This window comes from Lycium ferocissimum, chromosome 11 (genome assembly GCF_029784015.1).
Source record: "Lycium ferocissimum isolate CSIRO_LF1 chromosome 11, AGI_CSIRO_Lferr_CH_V1, whole genome shotgun sequence".
In the NCBI taxonomy this organism is placed as follows: Eukaryota; Viridiplantae; Streptophyta; class Magnoliopsida; order Solanales; family Solanaceae; genus Lycium; species Lycium ferocissimum.
Window position 1 is genome coordinate 34460298 of NC_081352.1, and position 16665 is coordinate 34476962.

Consider the following 16665-nt stretch of genomic DNA (forward strand, 5'->3'; position numbering starts at 1 on the left):
TTGGCCTAACTTTTGAAGAATAAAAAATGCTTATTTTAGAATATATTGAAAGTCTAGTTAAGCTTTTTAATGAATAAATATAAGTTTTTTTAGTAGGAGTACAAGTTATTTTTTAAGTGTTTTCAGAAGCTGGAAAAAATAAATTCTCACCAATATTTCTTTAATAATGTTTGTATCTTATTAAATATAGCATTGTTTTACTTACAAATTTGGATCCACCTTGCTAATTAGTAATAAATAGGTCACAAATTAGACTCATATTTTTTCGTAAGTTGACTCTTAAAAATACTATTCAAAATATTAATCAAATACAAATTACTATTAATAAAAACACTTCTCAAATAAACGAAACAAAAGCCGTTAACCTCCCAAAGTATTTTTAAGAAAGAAACACTTTGACAAGAAGTACTGATATAAAGCTGAATTTGGCTGTTCACCAAACATATTCCTAATCTCTAGGGATTTCCCATTAAAACAAAAATATACCAACAATGTACTTTGTGAATATTAAAAATATCATAATCCCTGTGGGCACTGTCCGTAACATAAAATGGTCCAGAAAAGGAATAACGCTCTAAAAGAGATAACTGGGCTAATGCATCGGATTCTATCCTTCTCTCTTTCATATATATAAAAGAGAAGAAGAGGATACAATGCGTTTTAAAAGGCAAAAGGCGTCCGTTCGCATTGCAAGCAACAATCAAGAAAAGGGGAAAATTTCATAACAGATTCAACTATGCATTAATACTCATAATCATTGTATTTGATTTGTTATTTATTCAGAAGAAAAGTTGAATAACGGTTCAAGAAGAAAAATCCTTACAATTTTGTGCTGAGGAGAGGACGAAAGATGATGAACACAGACATTAATATAAATTAATTAGTAGGAAATAAATAGTCTTCCCAAATTCCATATTGAAGTCACGAAAGAGCACAAATAGGAAAAAACCATAAGTAACCGTCATTCTGTGGAACTCAACCGTTTTCTTTTTCAGTTTCTAAACATTAATAGCCAAAATGAATTAAAACATATAAAAAAGATTGAGAAGTAGGGTAAATTGTCAAAAAAAAAATGAGAAAAAGGATAAATAGGAATGCTAGTCATAGAGAGATGTCACATCACCTTGTCTATTTCTAGTTTTATATAATATATAGATTATAACAAATTATTTTTAGCAAGTTAAAAGGTTCCTTAGTATCATTTTATACTAAGATTGTATAATGCAACCACAGGTGATATATCATTATATATATCTACTTTTCATTTAGCCGTTTAGTGCCTTAATTTTTCAATTCGTGAATGATGACTTCAAAAATGAAAAAGAAATTTGATAGACCAAACCCATACCATAAACCATGCGTATGATTGAGTGACAATTGAGATAAAAGTGCATGATAGTATTTTCACTAAAGAATTGGGCTTTCGCCGCATAATCAAATATATTCAAGTCATTGGATAAGTGACAAATCTGAAAAATAAACAGTTAGAAAACGTGTTAATAATGTTATATTAACAATAATAAACAAAGTTATTAGCTTGAAAAATTGTTTTAGATAAGTATCGGAAAATGATTGCTTATAATCATTTCCTACATCCGCAAGCAATTACTCCGTCCGTCCAATTTATGTGCATATTATTTGATCGGACATAAATTTTAGTATAATCTCTCTTTCTATTTCCCTTAACAAAGGTGAATAGACAAGAAGTGAAATAAGATACTCAATAGCCTTTAAATTTAAGATTTATAATAGATACTTTCTATATTTGAGGGTAAAAATACAAATATGATAAGTCTTAACGGGTTAACGGTTAACCCGATAAGGAAATTGAGTAATCCGCCCCCGCACCGATAAGCCATTAACAATACAATTTGAATCCGTTCATCAACCGTTAATCCGATAATCCATTACCAATAAACCAATAAGCCAATTTTGCGGGTGGGTTATCGGTTACGGTTCAGTTTGACTATGCAATTTTATTTTAAAAGTATGACTATATAGATACGATATATTGTATTCCGCCGTATATTTTTTAAAATTTTCCAAATTTTAAAACCCGCTGCAAGCTATCTTACTTTCTTTCTTTCTCTTTTTCCGATTCAGAAGATATCTAAGACTGTACCAATCTGAATTTAGTCGGGCTCTAATGTGAGTGCCGAAGACCGAATGGGAAACAAAACAAAAAAAAAAATGAGGTAGGAGGTTCGATAGCTTTTGAAAAGTAGACTTTAAAAACAAAAACAAAAAAATTGACATAAATAAATAAGATTAGGACCTAAAAGTAATTAATTAAAAAGTTTTAAAATTTTTTGAAAATTATTGTAAGGACTACAAAAGTCCCCAGGCTCGATAGCTTTTGAAAAGTAGACTTTAAAAACAAAAAACAAAAAAATTGACTTAAATAAATAAAATTAGGACATAAAAGTAATTAATGAAAAAGTTTTTAAAAATTTGGGAAATTATTGTGAGGACTACAAAAGTCCTCACATTCCCTCTTATATATAATAGTAACTAGTTATGTGAGGCCCGTGCTAAACCCGGGCCCAAACTCAAGATATAAAAGCAGATATTTTAACTAAAGAAATATAATTTGTGTTAATACAGGTGTACAACAACAACAACAACAACCATATACCCATTGTAGTCCCACAAGTGGGTAGTTATATAAAAGCAAAATTTTCATTCCACTCCTTTAATATTTTAACTTCCATTTTGATGAAATTATTTAATTCAAATCAAATTTGGAACCTTAATTTTACATTATAACTTATGTATCCTAATTTTCTCAAGTTATTTAGTTCTAAATAAATAATCTATACATAGTTAATGAACTTTTAAGACAAATACATAATTTAACTTGTGCAGTACAGATGGAAATGCCTCCTCTCTTCATCGGGGATTAGGGGTTCGAACATGGATATGGAAAAAAATCTTTGGAGGAAGCGCGGGTACTTTCGGTATTTTGAATCTCTGTCTCCGATGCTGTAAAGTTGCTACAGCCTAGACGTGTTGCTACTGCCGTCCTTGTCCATGCATACTCCCACTTTTCACTTTTGTCCTTATTCGTTTTTGAGGACTACTCTACCTGGACTCTCATTTTTGGTGGAAATCTTCTTGGTCTTATTAGGTTACATTTTACATTTTTTTTTATTATATTTTGATAAAATTTAAACAATTTTGAAGTCACATTTTCAAGTATCGTTTTAAATTAGTTTACTCCATGGGTTGTATTTGGTACGAAGAGAATTTTTTTGCATAAAATATTTTTGTAGAAAATATTTTTCTGAAAAATAAATGAATTCCTTACTTATTTTCTGATGTTTGGTAAATAAGCAAAGAATATTATCTAAAAAATATTTGTAGGTAATATAGGCAAAGACTATGTGGATGCAGGTGGGGATGGGGTGGGTTGGCGTGGGGATGGAGGTTGGATGGTGGAGATGTGGAATATCATATGAAAAATATTTTTTTTACTTTCGTAGGGTCATTTTTTTAGGAACTTTTTTTCTTAGAGAAAAAGTTTTTCAAAAATTTTGATAAACCAAACATGAGAAACTTAAAAAACACTTTTTGAAAAATGTTTTCCTCTGTACCAAACACACCCTATATATTTACTTGAGTTATTATTTAGTAATAAAAATTATTAGGTTAATTTGTTTAAATTTGTTTAAAGATTCTAAACTAAATTTATATAAATATTATAATACAAACTAGAAGTCATTGAATTTTGGTGTATTAGTTAGATGATTATGATTATAGAAGAAGAAAACACGAGTTATTGTTAGTACGAGGAAAATAAAATACATTATTAAATCTTAAATGAAATGTTACTATTATATTTAAGGGACAACAAAAGGGCTTTTGTAGTCCTCACAAAACTTTCTCAAAAAATGTCAAACTTTTCAATTAATTACTTCTAGATCCTAATCTTATTTTTTAAAGTCAAATTTATTTTTTGTTCTTATGATCTATTTTTTAAAAGCTGTCGAACACACTGCCTTATTTACTTGTTTTCTATCCGGTATCCGGTGCCCATTGGAGCTCGCCTAATCCAGATTCGTGTCGCACAGGGCCTAATCGGGGGAAGCGCTCCCTACCAAGGATTTTTTCATACCCAGGCTCGACCCCAAAACCCCTGGTTAAGGGAGGAACAACCCCATCCGCTGCACTTTATTTTTTCATGTTGCTTTCTTCTATTGATCTTATCTATTAACCTGAAAAATAGTCATTTCTTCGCTAGATATTCTTGCTTCTTGTTGCTCTTTGTTTTCTTGATTTTCATTTGTTGCTTATTATAGATTTTTACATGTAAGCATTTCTTTTACTTTATATTTATACTTTAATGAGCTCATATGTGTTTACCAAGATTAGTACAAAAATGATTTTTAGATAGTTCTAAAAATTATTAAATGATGCCGTATAATGTTAAAATAAAGACAATATTATTAGTTAAGATTGGGTTATCTTTAAATCTCTTGTTTGGTTAACTAAAATTAATCTTTTAAACACAAATGAGTTTGAAGTAGGGTAGAATTAGAGTGTCAGCTACCGATTTGATCGGATTTGGTAGCACTTTGGTCCAAATTCTGTATTTGTCTTAAAAGTTCATTAACTATGTACAAATTATTAATTTAGAACTAAATGACTTAAAAATTAGGATTTGAAACTGATATATTTCAAATTATGGTTCCGCATTTAATTTTGAAGTAAATAATTTCATCAAAATGAAAGTTAAGATATTAAAGGAGTGAAATGAAAGTTTTGCTTTTATATATTAAAAATATACTTATTTGAAGTTTAATTGTTACCAACACAAATTATATTTCTTTAATTAAAAATTACTTTTTATATCTGGAGTTGGGCCCGGGCTTAGCACGGGCCTCGTGAAACTAATGAAGAAATCTCCATTTTTTTGCGCGGAGTGCCCTTCTTTTGGGGTGGTCTTTAAATTTTGCCCCTCATATTGCTGGTCTTTAATTTTTGCCCTTCGCATTGCAACTTTGAGCTTTCGCGCCTAAATAATGAGGTTCTGAGTTCGAACCCCCGCTCAAGCATAAATTAAAAAAAAAATCGCAAGGCAAGGGTTTGTCATGGTATGCCGACCCGCATACTTTTGTTAAGGAATTACACATTTTATGCCCATCCCATACCATGCCTTATGGGCAGTACTTGGCATAAGTATGCGGTCCGTAAGATAACTTTGATAATTCCTTCACAAAGTTATTTAAGACATACTTTTAATGGGCAAACTTTTATGCCGACCGCATAACTCTGAAGGGAATTATCGTTCTTTGGACCCTAAGATATCTTACGCTAAGTCAACTCATAAGGCATAAGTAGCCGGTCCGTGATAACTTTTGGTAATTCCTTCACAAATTCTATTATGGTGGGGGCATACTTTAATGGGCAAACTTTTATGGGATCCGGATAAACTTTTGAATGAATTATCAAAGTTATGCTGGACCGGCATACTTACGCCAAGTTCCATAAGGCATAAGTATCCGGTCCGCATAACTTTGGTAATTCCTTCACAAGTGTATAGTCGGGGGCATAGCGAAATTTAAACTTGCCTTGCGAATTTTTTTTTAAAATTTTGACCATACGGGTTCGAACCCGGAACCTATGGGTTTTAAAGTGGCAAAATTTAAAGATTTCAAATATGAGGGGCAAAATTTAAAGACCACCCCAAACGAAGGGCAATTCTGCGAATTGCCCCTCGGATTTCGCTAACATAATGGTAAAGCATGCGTCAAAAGAATTCGAGCAAAAGAGTAAAATAATAATGAACTCATTTTGTTCCATGCATATATTTGAAATATATATATACAGTGGCGGAGCCAGGATTTTCATCCAGGGGGTTCAAAAATTCTAAAAGGTAAATATACGAAGAAGTCAGGGGGTTCAACACCTACTATATATACAAAATAAAATAATTTTAAGTTTGAAAATATACTTGTAATTTTTCATTTAAGGGTTAGGACGAACCTCCTGGATATAGCCTCCGCCCCTATATATATATATATATATATATATATATATATATATACAGGGGCGAGTTACCTTGCCCGAGAGGTGTCAAGCGACACCCCTTCGCCGGAAAATCACATTGTATAGATAGGTGAAATTTTAATTTTATAGATATGTATACCAGTGTTGACACCCCTTGACACAAGTTGATGGTTTAGCACAGCGGTTAAGGGGTTGCAAAAAATCGCCTTCTAAGGTCACATGTTCGAACCTGGGTAGTGATATATTTATATTTTTTGACACCCTTTAATATATATATACGCTCCGCTACTATATATATATATATATATATATATATATATATATATATATATATATATTTTTTTTTTAAAAGAGTTAATATCTGGTCCAGTCCACTAATAAATGTTTTATCCTAATTGTTTGTGCAGATAAATAATGTTCATGTATACGTATTTGTATAAATCTTCGTCAAAATTACACTAGCAAATTAGGAAATACCTTTTCTACTCACATCGTAATCCATGAAAAAGCCTCTAAAACTATTCAAAGGTCTTGTCATCAATTTTCTCACTAGTCTAGTTCCTGATATTTATTTAACAAAGTTTAATTTCCTGATTATGATAGTAAAAATTTGTCAAGTCGTGAGATTGAATCATTGCTGAATAGAGACAAAAGTCAGCATCATGGGTCATGAGTCATTGTGTTTTGGGAAGGTGCAAAACATGCACACCATTCTCTCTTGGCACTATCTGTGACATGACTATTATTCTTGCATTTCATCCTTGCAATACGTAAAACAAATACTCCCTCCGTCTCAAATCGATTTGTCTTACTTTTAATTTTAGTCCATTAAAAAAATGCGTTTTTCCTTTGTTGGCAAGTCATTAATTTCAATTTTTCACGTGACATGTCTAAGACACAAGATTATAAGGCATTTTGATACATTTTACGTATCTCTAGTTTAAGATCACAAGATTCAAAGGTTTCTTTATTTTCTTAAACATTGTGTCAAGTTAAAATTAGACAAATAAATTAAAATGAAGGGAGTAGTTCAAATGGTTTTTAATTTTGTAATTCAAGCTTCCGAGATGTACTTCTCAATCCCAAACAACTTAGGATCAATTATATAAATTTTTATTGAGCATATTCATAGTGGCGGCACTAGTTTTTCACTAAGAAAAAAAATATAAAGAAAATAAACACACGAAGAAGTCAAGGAAGGTAAATATATACAAAAAAAAAAATGATTTTGACCTTGTACAGCAAAAGAAATTTATAAATTTTCGAATATAGTTTTTTTTTTCTTTTTTCGAAAAGCCATTCAATTGCTCTAGAGAAAAGGTGTACCTTTTTCTTTCTCAAAATTGCCACCTGGTGGATGATTAGAAATCTACAACATGAAACTAAATGATAAGGGGGGAAGTATGTACAAACCGAAAAGCGTAATAAATAGAAAGAAATGTCAAATTTAACTTGTGCTAATTTTTCTCTTTTGGCATGGTAAAGTATTCCATGATTCTGTTAATCTCTTTATTTTCCTTTTTTATTTTTATTTTTCTACAATCATCGTTATTAAAGGCAGATATAGAAGGACAATTATTTCAGGCAGAAACAAAGGAATAAAGGAATTCAATTATGCAAAGTTGTTCTCTCCTCGTACTGAAACTTCGGTCGATGATGTAATAATTGGCCACCAAATCATACCTTAAACAGAAATAATTAATGGCCAATAATGCCCCTTCTAAATTACATGACATTACTATATAAAACAGTTCTGATTGATACAAAGACATCAGCAAGAAGTTTCAGTAAAGCATAAAATGAGGAGAGATACAAGAATGTTGACTACTCTTTCAGTTTTTATTGATATCTCAACTGAGTAGTCTCTAGATTTTCTGCTTCAAGACGTGGCGCAACTGGACCTTTTGGCTCTCCATTCTTGCCTCCATTAGCTTCGCTTTTAAGCTGTGCTTGTGAGAGTTACGTGGCCATTCAATGCACCCTTTCATCCCTCGTGTTATTTGTGGATTTCCTGAATCAGGTGAGCTCCATTGGCCGGCTTGTTCCGAAGGGCTAAATTCACCTTTACTCAAATTACCACAATCTGATAGCCTTCCATTTGATAGCCTCGCGTTTATTTTGTCTCCGTTTGATTTCCAAAGCCTAGATATAGACGAGACCTTCTTAAGTTGCTGACCGGGGCCTGAACATACTTCACTTATTTCCGTAACATTGCTGTGCCTGTAGTTCTTGTTGACAGAAGAAGAAACGCTTCCTTCAGCAGAAAAACTCGAGCCTTGCTCATCAAGATGGCTCACTGTTTCCCATTCACTTCCGTCTTCCTCTAAATCGCTCTGATTGACATACGCAAGAGAATGTCTGAGGAAATTGTCTTTATTGTATATACCATCGGGACATGGCTCGATCTCCCTTTCGTTATTTGCAACAAAATTAAGGTCCTCGAACACTGAGAAAATATCATCTGGATTTGGAGGTTCATAAGTGAACTCCCTAATATCACGAATATCCACCGAAGCAGCTTCCTGTTGGAGCTGTTCAGCTCTTTTGATCACTTCGTCATCGCGGTCCACACCTCTAGAACTTAGAAATGATTCCAACTCTGCGATTAGTCGATTCATCTGGGAATATTTCTCTTCCAATGTCACCTTAGCATCAACTAGCTTCATCTGAACCCGTTCCTCACGCCAAACCTCGGCCATCTGCAACATTTTTCTTTCTTCATCTACTTCCTCTCTAAGTGTGTGAGATTCTCGTTTCAATGCCTCGACTTCAGCCTTGTCTTCTCCAATTTCCTTGGCTAATTCTTCACACACTTCCTCTATCAACTCTCTACCCTTCCTTTCTTTTTCGTAGTCTTGCAAATACCGTTTTGCTGATAACTTGGCATCCGCCAACTCGTTAACTAACTTGGAGTTAACTACTTCCAGCCTCTGTCGGTTTTTCCTCTCTCTGGACAAGTCAGCTTTCATATCATCTATAATTGCACGAACTTTCTCGTGTTCTCGGCTTCGCCATGCTGCCTTCTCTTCACTAAGTTTTCTCAAAAACTGTTCGAGTTTCTTTTTTGATGACCGCCGCTCCATCTCAAGTTGATGAATTCGGGCGCGAGCCTGCTCTAGTTCCGCTTCAAGTGCAGAAACCATTGCAGCGGTCTTCGACTGCTTATCGGGAACCTTCTGATGGCCGTAAATCTCCTTTATTTCCTCAGCAATTGTCCAGCCAACTGGATCCCACTTTGTTGCCCCCTCCATTGCAGAGTTTGGATATTGAAATGAGGGCTCTAGCTACAAAATATAAAGGTAACCCCTTAGTTAAGATCAGACAAATATGGAAACAATGGGACTAGCAATGGTGATCGTGTAGCATGAATAAACTTTACCCAAGGGTGTAGCCTAGTGGTCAATGAAGTGGGAGGAGAACCATGGGATCTTTGGTTCAAATCCCAACTGAGCAAAAACACTAGGTGATTTCTTCCCATCTATCTAAGCCTTGGTGGACAGAGTTACCTTTTGGTGGGAAGGAGCATGTATCCCGTGGAATTAGTCGAGGTGCGCGTAAGCTGGCCTGGATACGACGGTTAACAAAAATAAAATAGCAAGATAAGAAGTCTTCAATAAAAAGGGCAGCCGGTGCACTAAGCTCCCCACTATGCTTAGTGCCGAGAGTCTGGATACTCAAAATAGATATTGAAGCATTCACTAACTACCGATAACTCTAGGATTACCCTAATATAAGAGAAATCTCCCCTGGGCCTATTATATTGTTCTGGACTATTCACCATACCTCTAGGACTTACATAATAAAGAGCTTAGAAGTTTGAAGTAAGGACAACATTGAGAAAATCATGAAAAAGAGCAGCAACATACCTTGTGATAAAGGCCATTTCTTGGACCGGAGACAGATCGAGGACTCTGCACTGAATCATCAATGTGAGAATCAATCTCTTTAATGTGATGGTGGCCGTAAAAGGGTACATCAAAATGACCCGCCTGCAGGAAGGAAAGGAATTCATAAAATTGGAAAAAGTTGCTTAATTTGGAATCTAGTCTAGAACTACGTTGTCCAGGCTCTCCAGAAATGCTAATGTACCCGCGTTAGATCCTCCAAATATGTACTACTTTTGGAGGATCTGGCACGCACCCGACAACATTTCTTAACAGTCCTAGCAACATAGGTCGAGAATAATACAACACTTATCAAACTCGCCATTCGCTCTAAGGTCATAAAAGTACAAACTTGGATATGGTTATGGTCCTAAAATCACACAAACTTGGATATGGTTATGGTCCTAAAATCACAGGCCTAAGAAAATCAAACTACCAAGATAAGAAAATGAAAAAGTTAAAGCAAGCAGAAATGAAGGTAATCACAATTATACCAAAAGGACCAGAAAACAATCTCAACTTGGATAAGAAAAAAAGTACTTCTAAGATTATACTATTCAACTTCAGTCCTATTAATCACATATCCAAAATTGCTTTGCCAAAATCTTCAAGGAAATGCCAAATCAATGTAATTAAAGTAAGTAAATAAACAAAGTGATCTCAAAGACTCAAACTAGAATCATTTAGATACCAAACAGAATTGACTTTCAATATATAACTAACCAAAATTAGTGGCATTCAATGTACAAATAACCAAAATTAGAAAAACCCTAAAGCTGCAATCTTATTCTTGAATGAATAATCATACATTCATAACTGCTTTGCCAAAATCTTCTAGCAAAAATGCTAAGACAATGCAATTAAAGTAAGCAAATAAACAAAGTGATCTCAAACTAGAATCATTTAGATACCAAACAGAATTGACATTCAATATATAACTAACCAAAATTACTGGTATTCAATTTATAAAAATAAAAAATAAAAAAATAAAAAAAAATAAAATTAGAAAAAACCCTAAAGCTGCAATCTTTTTCTTGAATGAATAATCATACGTTATATTCATAACTACAACAACAACATAACCAGTGTACATTATATTCATAACTGCTTTGCCAAAATCTTCAAGGAAATGCTAAGTCAATGTAATTAAAGTAAGCAAAATGATCTCAAAATACAATCATTTAAACACCAAACAGAATTGCCATTCAATATATAACTGACCAAAATTACTGGCATTCAATATATACAAACAACAACATGCGCAGTGTAATCCCACAAGTGGGGTCCGGGGAAGGTAGAATGAACACAGACCTTACCCTACCTTGAGAGGGAGAGGGGTTGTTTCCGTTAGACCCTCAGCTCATAATGGCATTCAATATATAAATAACCAAAATTAGAAAAACCCTAAAGCTGCAAATTTTTTTTGTTCTTGAATGAACTACCTGAGGCAACTTTTGAGCAGGAATATTAGGAACTTCAGGCAACTGAAGCCTCCATAGTCCAGCAGCTAACTTCCTAGCAGAAACCAAATTTTTAACTTTCCGACCACTTTTCCGACCAAGTTCCACCGTGGACTTGTCATCCAATGAACAAACATTGTCATTTACATCTTCATTATACTTCCAACGTAGTAAAGGGGTGTTTGGTCTGCTCTTTTTGCCACCTGGAACTCCACCAATATCTCTCTTTAACCTTACTCCGGCACCGGCACCGGAGTTCTTGATTTTCCGGCGAGGTGGTTTACGAAAAGGTTTGTTTAAAAGATCTGAATCAGGTAAAGGGTTAACTAAGTTGGATGATTTAATTGATGGAAGTTCATTGACCTTATTGTTAGCACTGACCTTCATTTTTGATGCATAGATTTAGACATTACTAAGTTCTTTTGGTTTGTTGTTGCTATGGGAGTTAGAGAGTTTTAGAGGTGGTGCAACAAGGGGGTGGGGGTGGTCTGTGATCTCTTTTGGTGTTGAGGTGAAGTTAGAGAAAAGTAGAGTCGTCTCTGTGTATATTGTGTGTGTGAGAGTGTATACGTATAACTCGGTATAAGTAAAGCTTATTTGTACGGTCAACGTCTGTCATTACAGTAAATCTTCGATTACCAATTGTACACTACGTTCAGTACCATGCGAGTGAATAGTAAGTACAACATTTCTACGTACGATACCCGGAAGACATAACAAAGACCTCTTTATAACTACGATTTATTCGAAATCGATTTTTTATGTTATATTTTACTTCTTTATAACTTCATTTTACCTATAACATCAACAGTCAACTTATACCAGTACCCCCATATAAAGGTTATCTTCTTTTTTAGTAATATAATAATTGACCATCATTATAAAAATAGAAAATTTATGATTATCAATAATAAGTGTAGAGATTTTGACCAAATATTTGATTATTTAATACACTATGACAACAACAACAAAAAAATTATATGAGTGTGTGTGTGTGTGTCTATATATATATTTTTCTTCATCATACAAAGTGTGATTAAGCTTAGAATTTGATAATTAAAAATGAAAATTAGATTTTATGCATCTTTTTTGCCTATAACAGCGAAATATTATTTAAACGTCAATGTTTTTATAGGTGTATAACAACCATTCTATGTAACAAACTCAAATGACCGTATGAAGAAAAAAAAAAAGATAAATTACTAGAAATTTGCTTAAGTTGAGTGACCATATGTGGAATTGACTTTCCATTTTCAATCAAGATTTTTGTGTTCGAGCTTTGAATATGAAATCGTTTTTATCAAGTAGTATTTTCATCCACTACGAGATTTTCCTGCATTAATCGAAATGTAATGCGGATACCAACGCTGGATGGGAAAACAAATCGGAATGGATCTAGAGATTTCAAGGACTCATTAGCTCTTATTCATACAACATCAATAATAACAACTATGCCTAAGTCTCAAGTAAGTCGGGATTGACTACATGAACTACGGTTGGGCATAAACACCGAAAACCGAACCGAACTGAATTAATTCGGTTTTTCGGTTTCGGTTTCGATTTTTTTTATAACAAATTCGGTGTTTCGGTTTGGTGTTTGGTTCCGGGTCAACGGTTCTTCGGTATTTCGGTTTAACCAAAGTTTTTTTTTTTTTTTTTTTTTTGAAGATTTACTACATGAATACATTTTTTTTTTTTTGGGAAAAAAAACATAAGACAATAATATTATAATATTTACATACTTAACAACTAAATGTTATTAAACATTACATGGCAAAGTTAAGTGTTTTATAGTAAATCAAATTGCTATATATAAGGAAACCCTTCGACGTGAATAACTCCAATACCTATTTGTTGTTCATAGATAACCGCTTTTATACAATTTCATACTTCCTCCTTATTCTATGCAAGATTTTTTTCCAAATGCTTTTTTCTTACCTTTTCTATTTCCTCCTTATTCTCAACTTCTTTCATTGTTCCATAAAAAATAAAATCTCGAGTTTCATTTAGCACTACGGGATATTGAACACATGTATAATAATAATTTGAGTGTTGATTTTTATTATATATAGTATAATAAAAATGTTATACATAGAATAATATTCATATAATTTATTTCACATATTATAATAAATTAGATATAACTCACATAATTTGATTATACACTATATAAAATTTTATATACCTCGTATGATTTTATTATACGTTGTATAATACATTATATTTTGTATATCGAAGATATTGTCTTATATGTGTGGATGATCACTATGGTTGGATTCTAAAGTCATCAAACCTTCAAACATTTAGTCTAGCGTAAACCTCAGTAACTCGAAGCAATCAAGAAGGAAAAATGGAAATAAATGGAGAGATGTGTAATTGCTAAAAAAAAAAACCGAATTAGAAAAACCGTAACTGAACCGAACTGAACTTCAAAAAATCGAACCGAACTGAACTAATTCGGTGCGGTGTTCAGTGTCCACTTTCAAAAAACCGAAACCAAAAAACCGAACCAAACTTTGAAAAAACCGAACCGAAAAACCGAACGCCCACCCCTAACATGAACCCTCATTTCTTCATTTAAGCTCATATCATATTATCATACTACTAAAGAACCTATACGATGTATATATATCAAGAAATTCACTAAATATACATAAGTAGTTAATTATAAACTTAGTTATTGTTGTATATTAACTTGAGAATGAGGTAAGAAACTACATTATAAACTTTAAATTTTAGATCTGACACTGAATAGAAATTAATTGGAAGAAGAAATTAAGGCTATCGTTTTACGGCGTCGTACTATGAAGTCTTGCGTAAAAACGACATTTGTTGGCTCTTAACTGGAAGGGAGCAGTTAAAAATAGTTTAACAGGAGTGGCAGGCTGCCGTTAGGCATATGGTCCCACGCACCTCTCATAGCGGGAGCGTGTAATGGCTTTGCCCTGCAATTTTCCTTTTCTATTTCATGTCAAAACTATATATTAAAGGCTCGTTTGGTACAAAAAATAAGGATAAATAATTTCAAAATTATATTTAAGATGAATTTAAATCACGTTTAATTGGGATAAAATGGTGGTATAACTAATCCTAGAATTGTAGTGTTATTTTATCCCTGTGGGAGGGTGAAATAACTAATTCCAGGATAACGTCGGTGATAAGTTATCCTGGGATAACTTGTTTCCAACCAAACGACCCCTAAATACATTAATGACATTACTCTCCTTTGGTGGTGTAGGTATTAGTAAATAGAAGTGGACGGCTATTTTTAGTAAATAGAACAAGTAAAAATAGACGGTGGGAGTACTGTTTTCGTTCCAAATATAGAAACGTGACATATTGTTTAAACTTAAATTAGTTTTAAGTATAGATACGTCATATGTGACATATTTTTTGGGACATACTGAAAGTAAAGCGTCCACTCAAATTTTTCTTGACAACTTAATCTTAAAATACGTCGGTAAGAAGATAATTGAATGATTTATTACATTTTAGATCCTTTTATTTCTTGTCAAATGATTTGATAGAAGAAATTAAATTTCCCTATATATAATCATGGTTCGTGCTTGTCTTTGTCACTAGACCGCTTATGCCGTCATAACATTTTTAACACTTTAAGATTATAGTGCATTATGTAGTATGTAGGTTTTTAAATAGTGATTATATATATATATATATATTAGGTTCAAAACACGATTAATATAACATTGTAGTTTGTACTTCGTATCTAAAACTTTATTATATTAATGTTTGCTACGAATATAAATCGGCAAATTTATTAATATTTTTTAAAAGAGAAGATTTGTTTAAAAGGAAACTATTTTCCTCTCTTTGAGATAAAACAATAACAATATTTAAGCATCGGTTGATACTTTCAATTTTAATTCGATTAATTTAAAGGTGTAAAATACTTATTATTTTTTATCAAATTTTGATTTGGATAATTCTAATTCAAATTATTAAATTTATTTTACATGTTTAAAACGAAACAAAGAAATTGATTTTCTATTTAAACGAAGAAATACTATTTTTTAATTTTTGGTAAATATTTTTAAAATTAGCTCATTTTACTTGTCGTTAATGTCTTTTGCATGGTTTTTAAGAAAACGTCGATTAGAATTATAATTTGACTAATTTACCTTATTCATTATTTGATCTCCATTTGATTTTTTTTTTTTACTACATTAATCTCTTTTCACATTTATTAGAGTAAGAATAAAAAATAAAAAGTAATTAAATTCTATCTTATTTTAAAATATAAATACTTTAAGTATATTTATTTTTAGTAAACATAACAAATAAATGACATGGCGGAATAACAAATCTGTGGTTTAATATCTAGATTAGATCTCAGGCTAATATGAAAAAAAAATTAAAAAAAATTGTATAGTTTGACTCCTTAACCTTTTGAAGAAAAGCAATTTCATTTGCTCCCACTAATGGATTGATACGCACGCGGTAATGAATCCATCATTATTGACTTAATGAGATACTTTGGAAATTATATGAATATTGTTTGATTTTTTTAATATGGGGTGCACTTTTTTTTTTGGACATTAGTGTTTACTACAAATACAAAGTCTTTTTTGACATTGTTTATTTTTTTAATATGGGATTCACTTTTTTTTTTTTTTTATATATTGCTTGATTTTGTCAATATGGGATACTATGCTCAAAACACGATTAATATAACATTGTAGTTTGTGCTTCATATTTAAAACTTTATTATATTAGTGTTTGCTACAAATACGCATGGTGTTTAATATGGGGCCCACAATTATTTTCACATTTATTAGAGTAAGGAAAAAATGAAAAAGTAATTAAATTCTATCTTATTTTAATATATAAGTATTTTAAGTATGTTACTGTACAATAATTTCATTTGCTCCCACTAATGGATTGATTCGCACACGGTAATGAATCCATCATTATTGACTTAATGAGATACTTTGGAAATTATATGAATATTGTTTGATTTTTTAATATGGGGTGCACTTTTTTTTTTTTGACATTAGTGTTTACTACGAATACAAAGTCTTTTTTGACATTATTTTTTTTTTAATATGGGGTTCACTTTTTTTTTTTTATATTGCTTAATTTTGTTAATATGGGGTCCACTTTTTTTACCGTGAGTTTGGAGATGGTGGGTTTCACTTTTTTTTTTTTTTAATATATATATTGCTTGATGTTGTTTAGTATGGGATCAATATATATGGGGCCCACAATTTTTTTTTATGGGCCTGTTTAATATGAGGCCCAAATATTTTTTTTTTTATATATACTATGTTCAAAACACGATTGATATAACATTG

The 16665-nt window shown here is 32.1% G+C and overlaps 1 protein-coding gene across 1 annotated transcript; it reads right to left on the reverse strand.

Annotated features, from left to right (window-relative positions):
• Window positions 1–7584: 7584 nt before the first annotated feature.
• LOC132035878 (uncharacterized) lies at window positions 7585–11862 on the reverse strand. The gene is made up of 3 exons (XM_059426026.1): window positions 11336–11862; window positions 9876–9998; window positions 7585–9293 (listed from the first exon to the last, which is right to left on the reverse strand). Exons 1-3 carry the CDS (start codon window positions 11738–11740, stop codon window positions 7875–7877), a joined length of 1947 nt encoding a protein of 648 aa, XP_059282009.1. The 5' UTR covers window positions 11741–11862; the 3' UTR covers window positions 7585–7874.
• Window positions 11863–16665: the final 4803 nt, after the last annotated feature.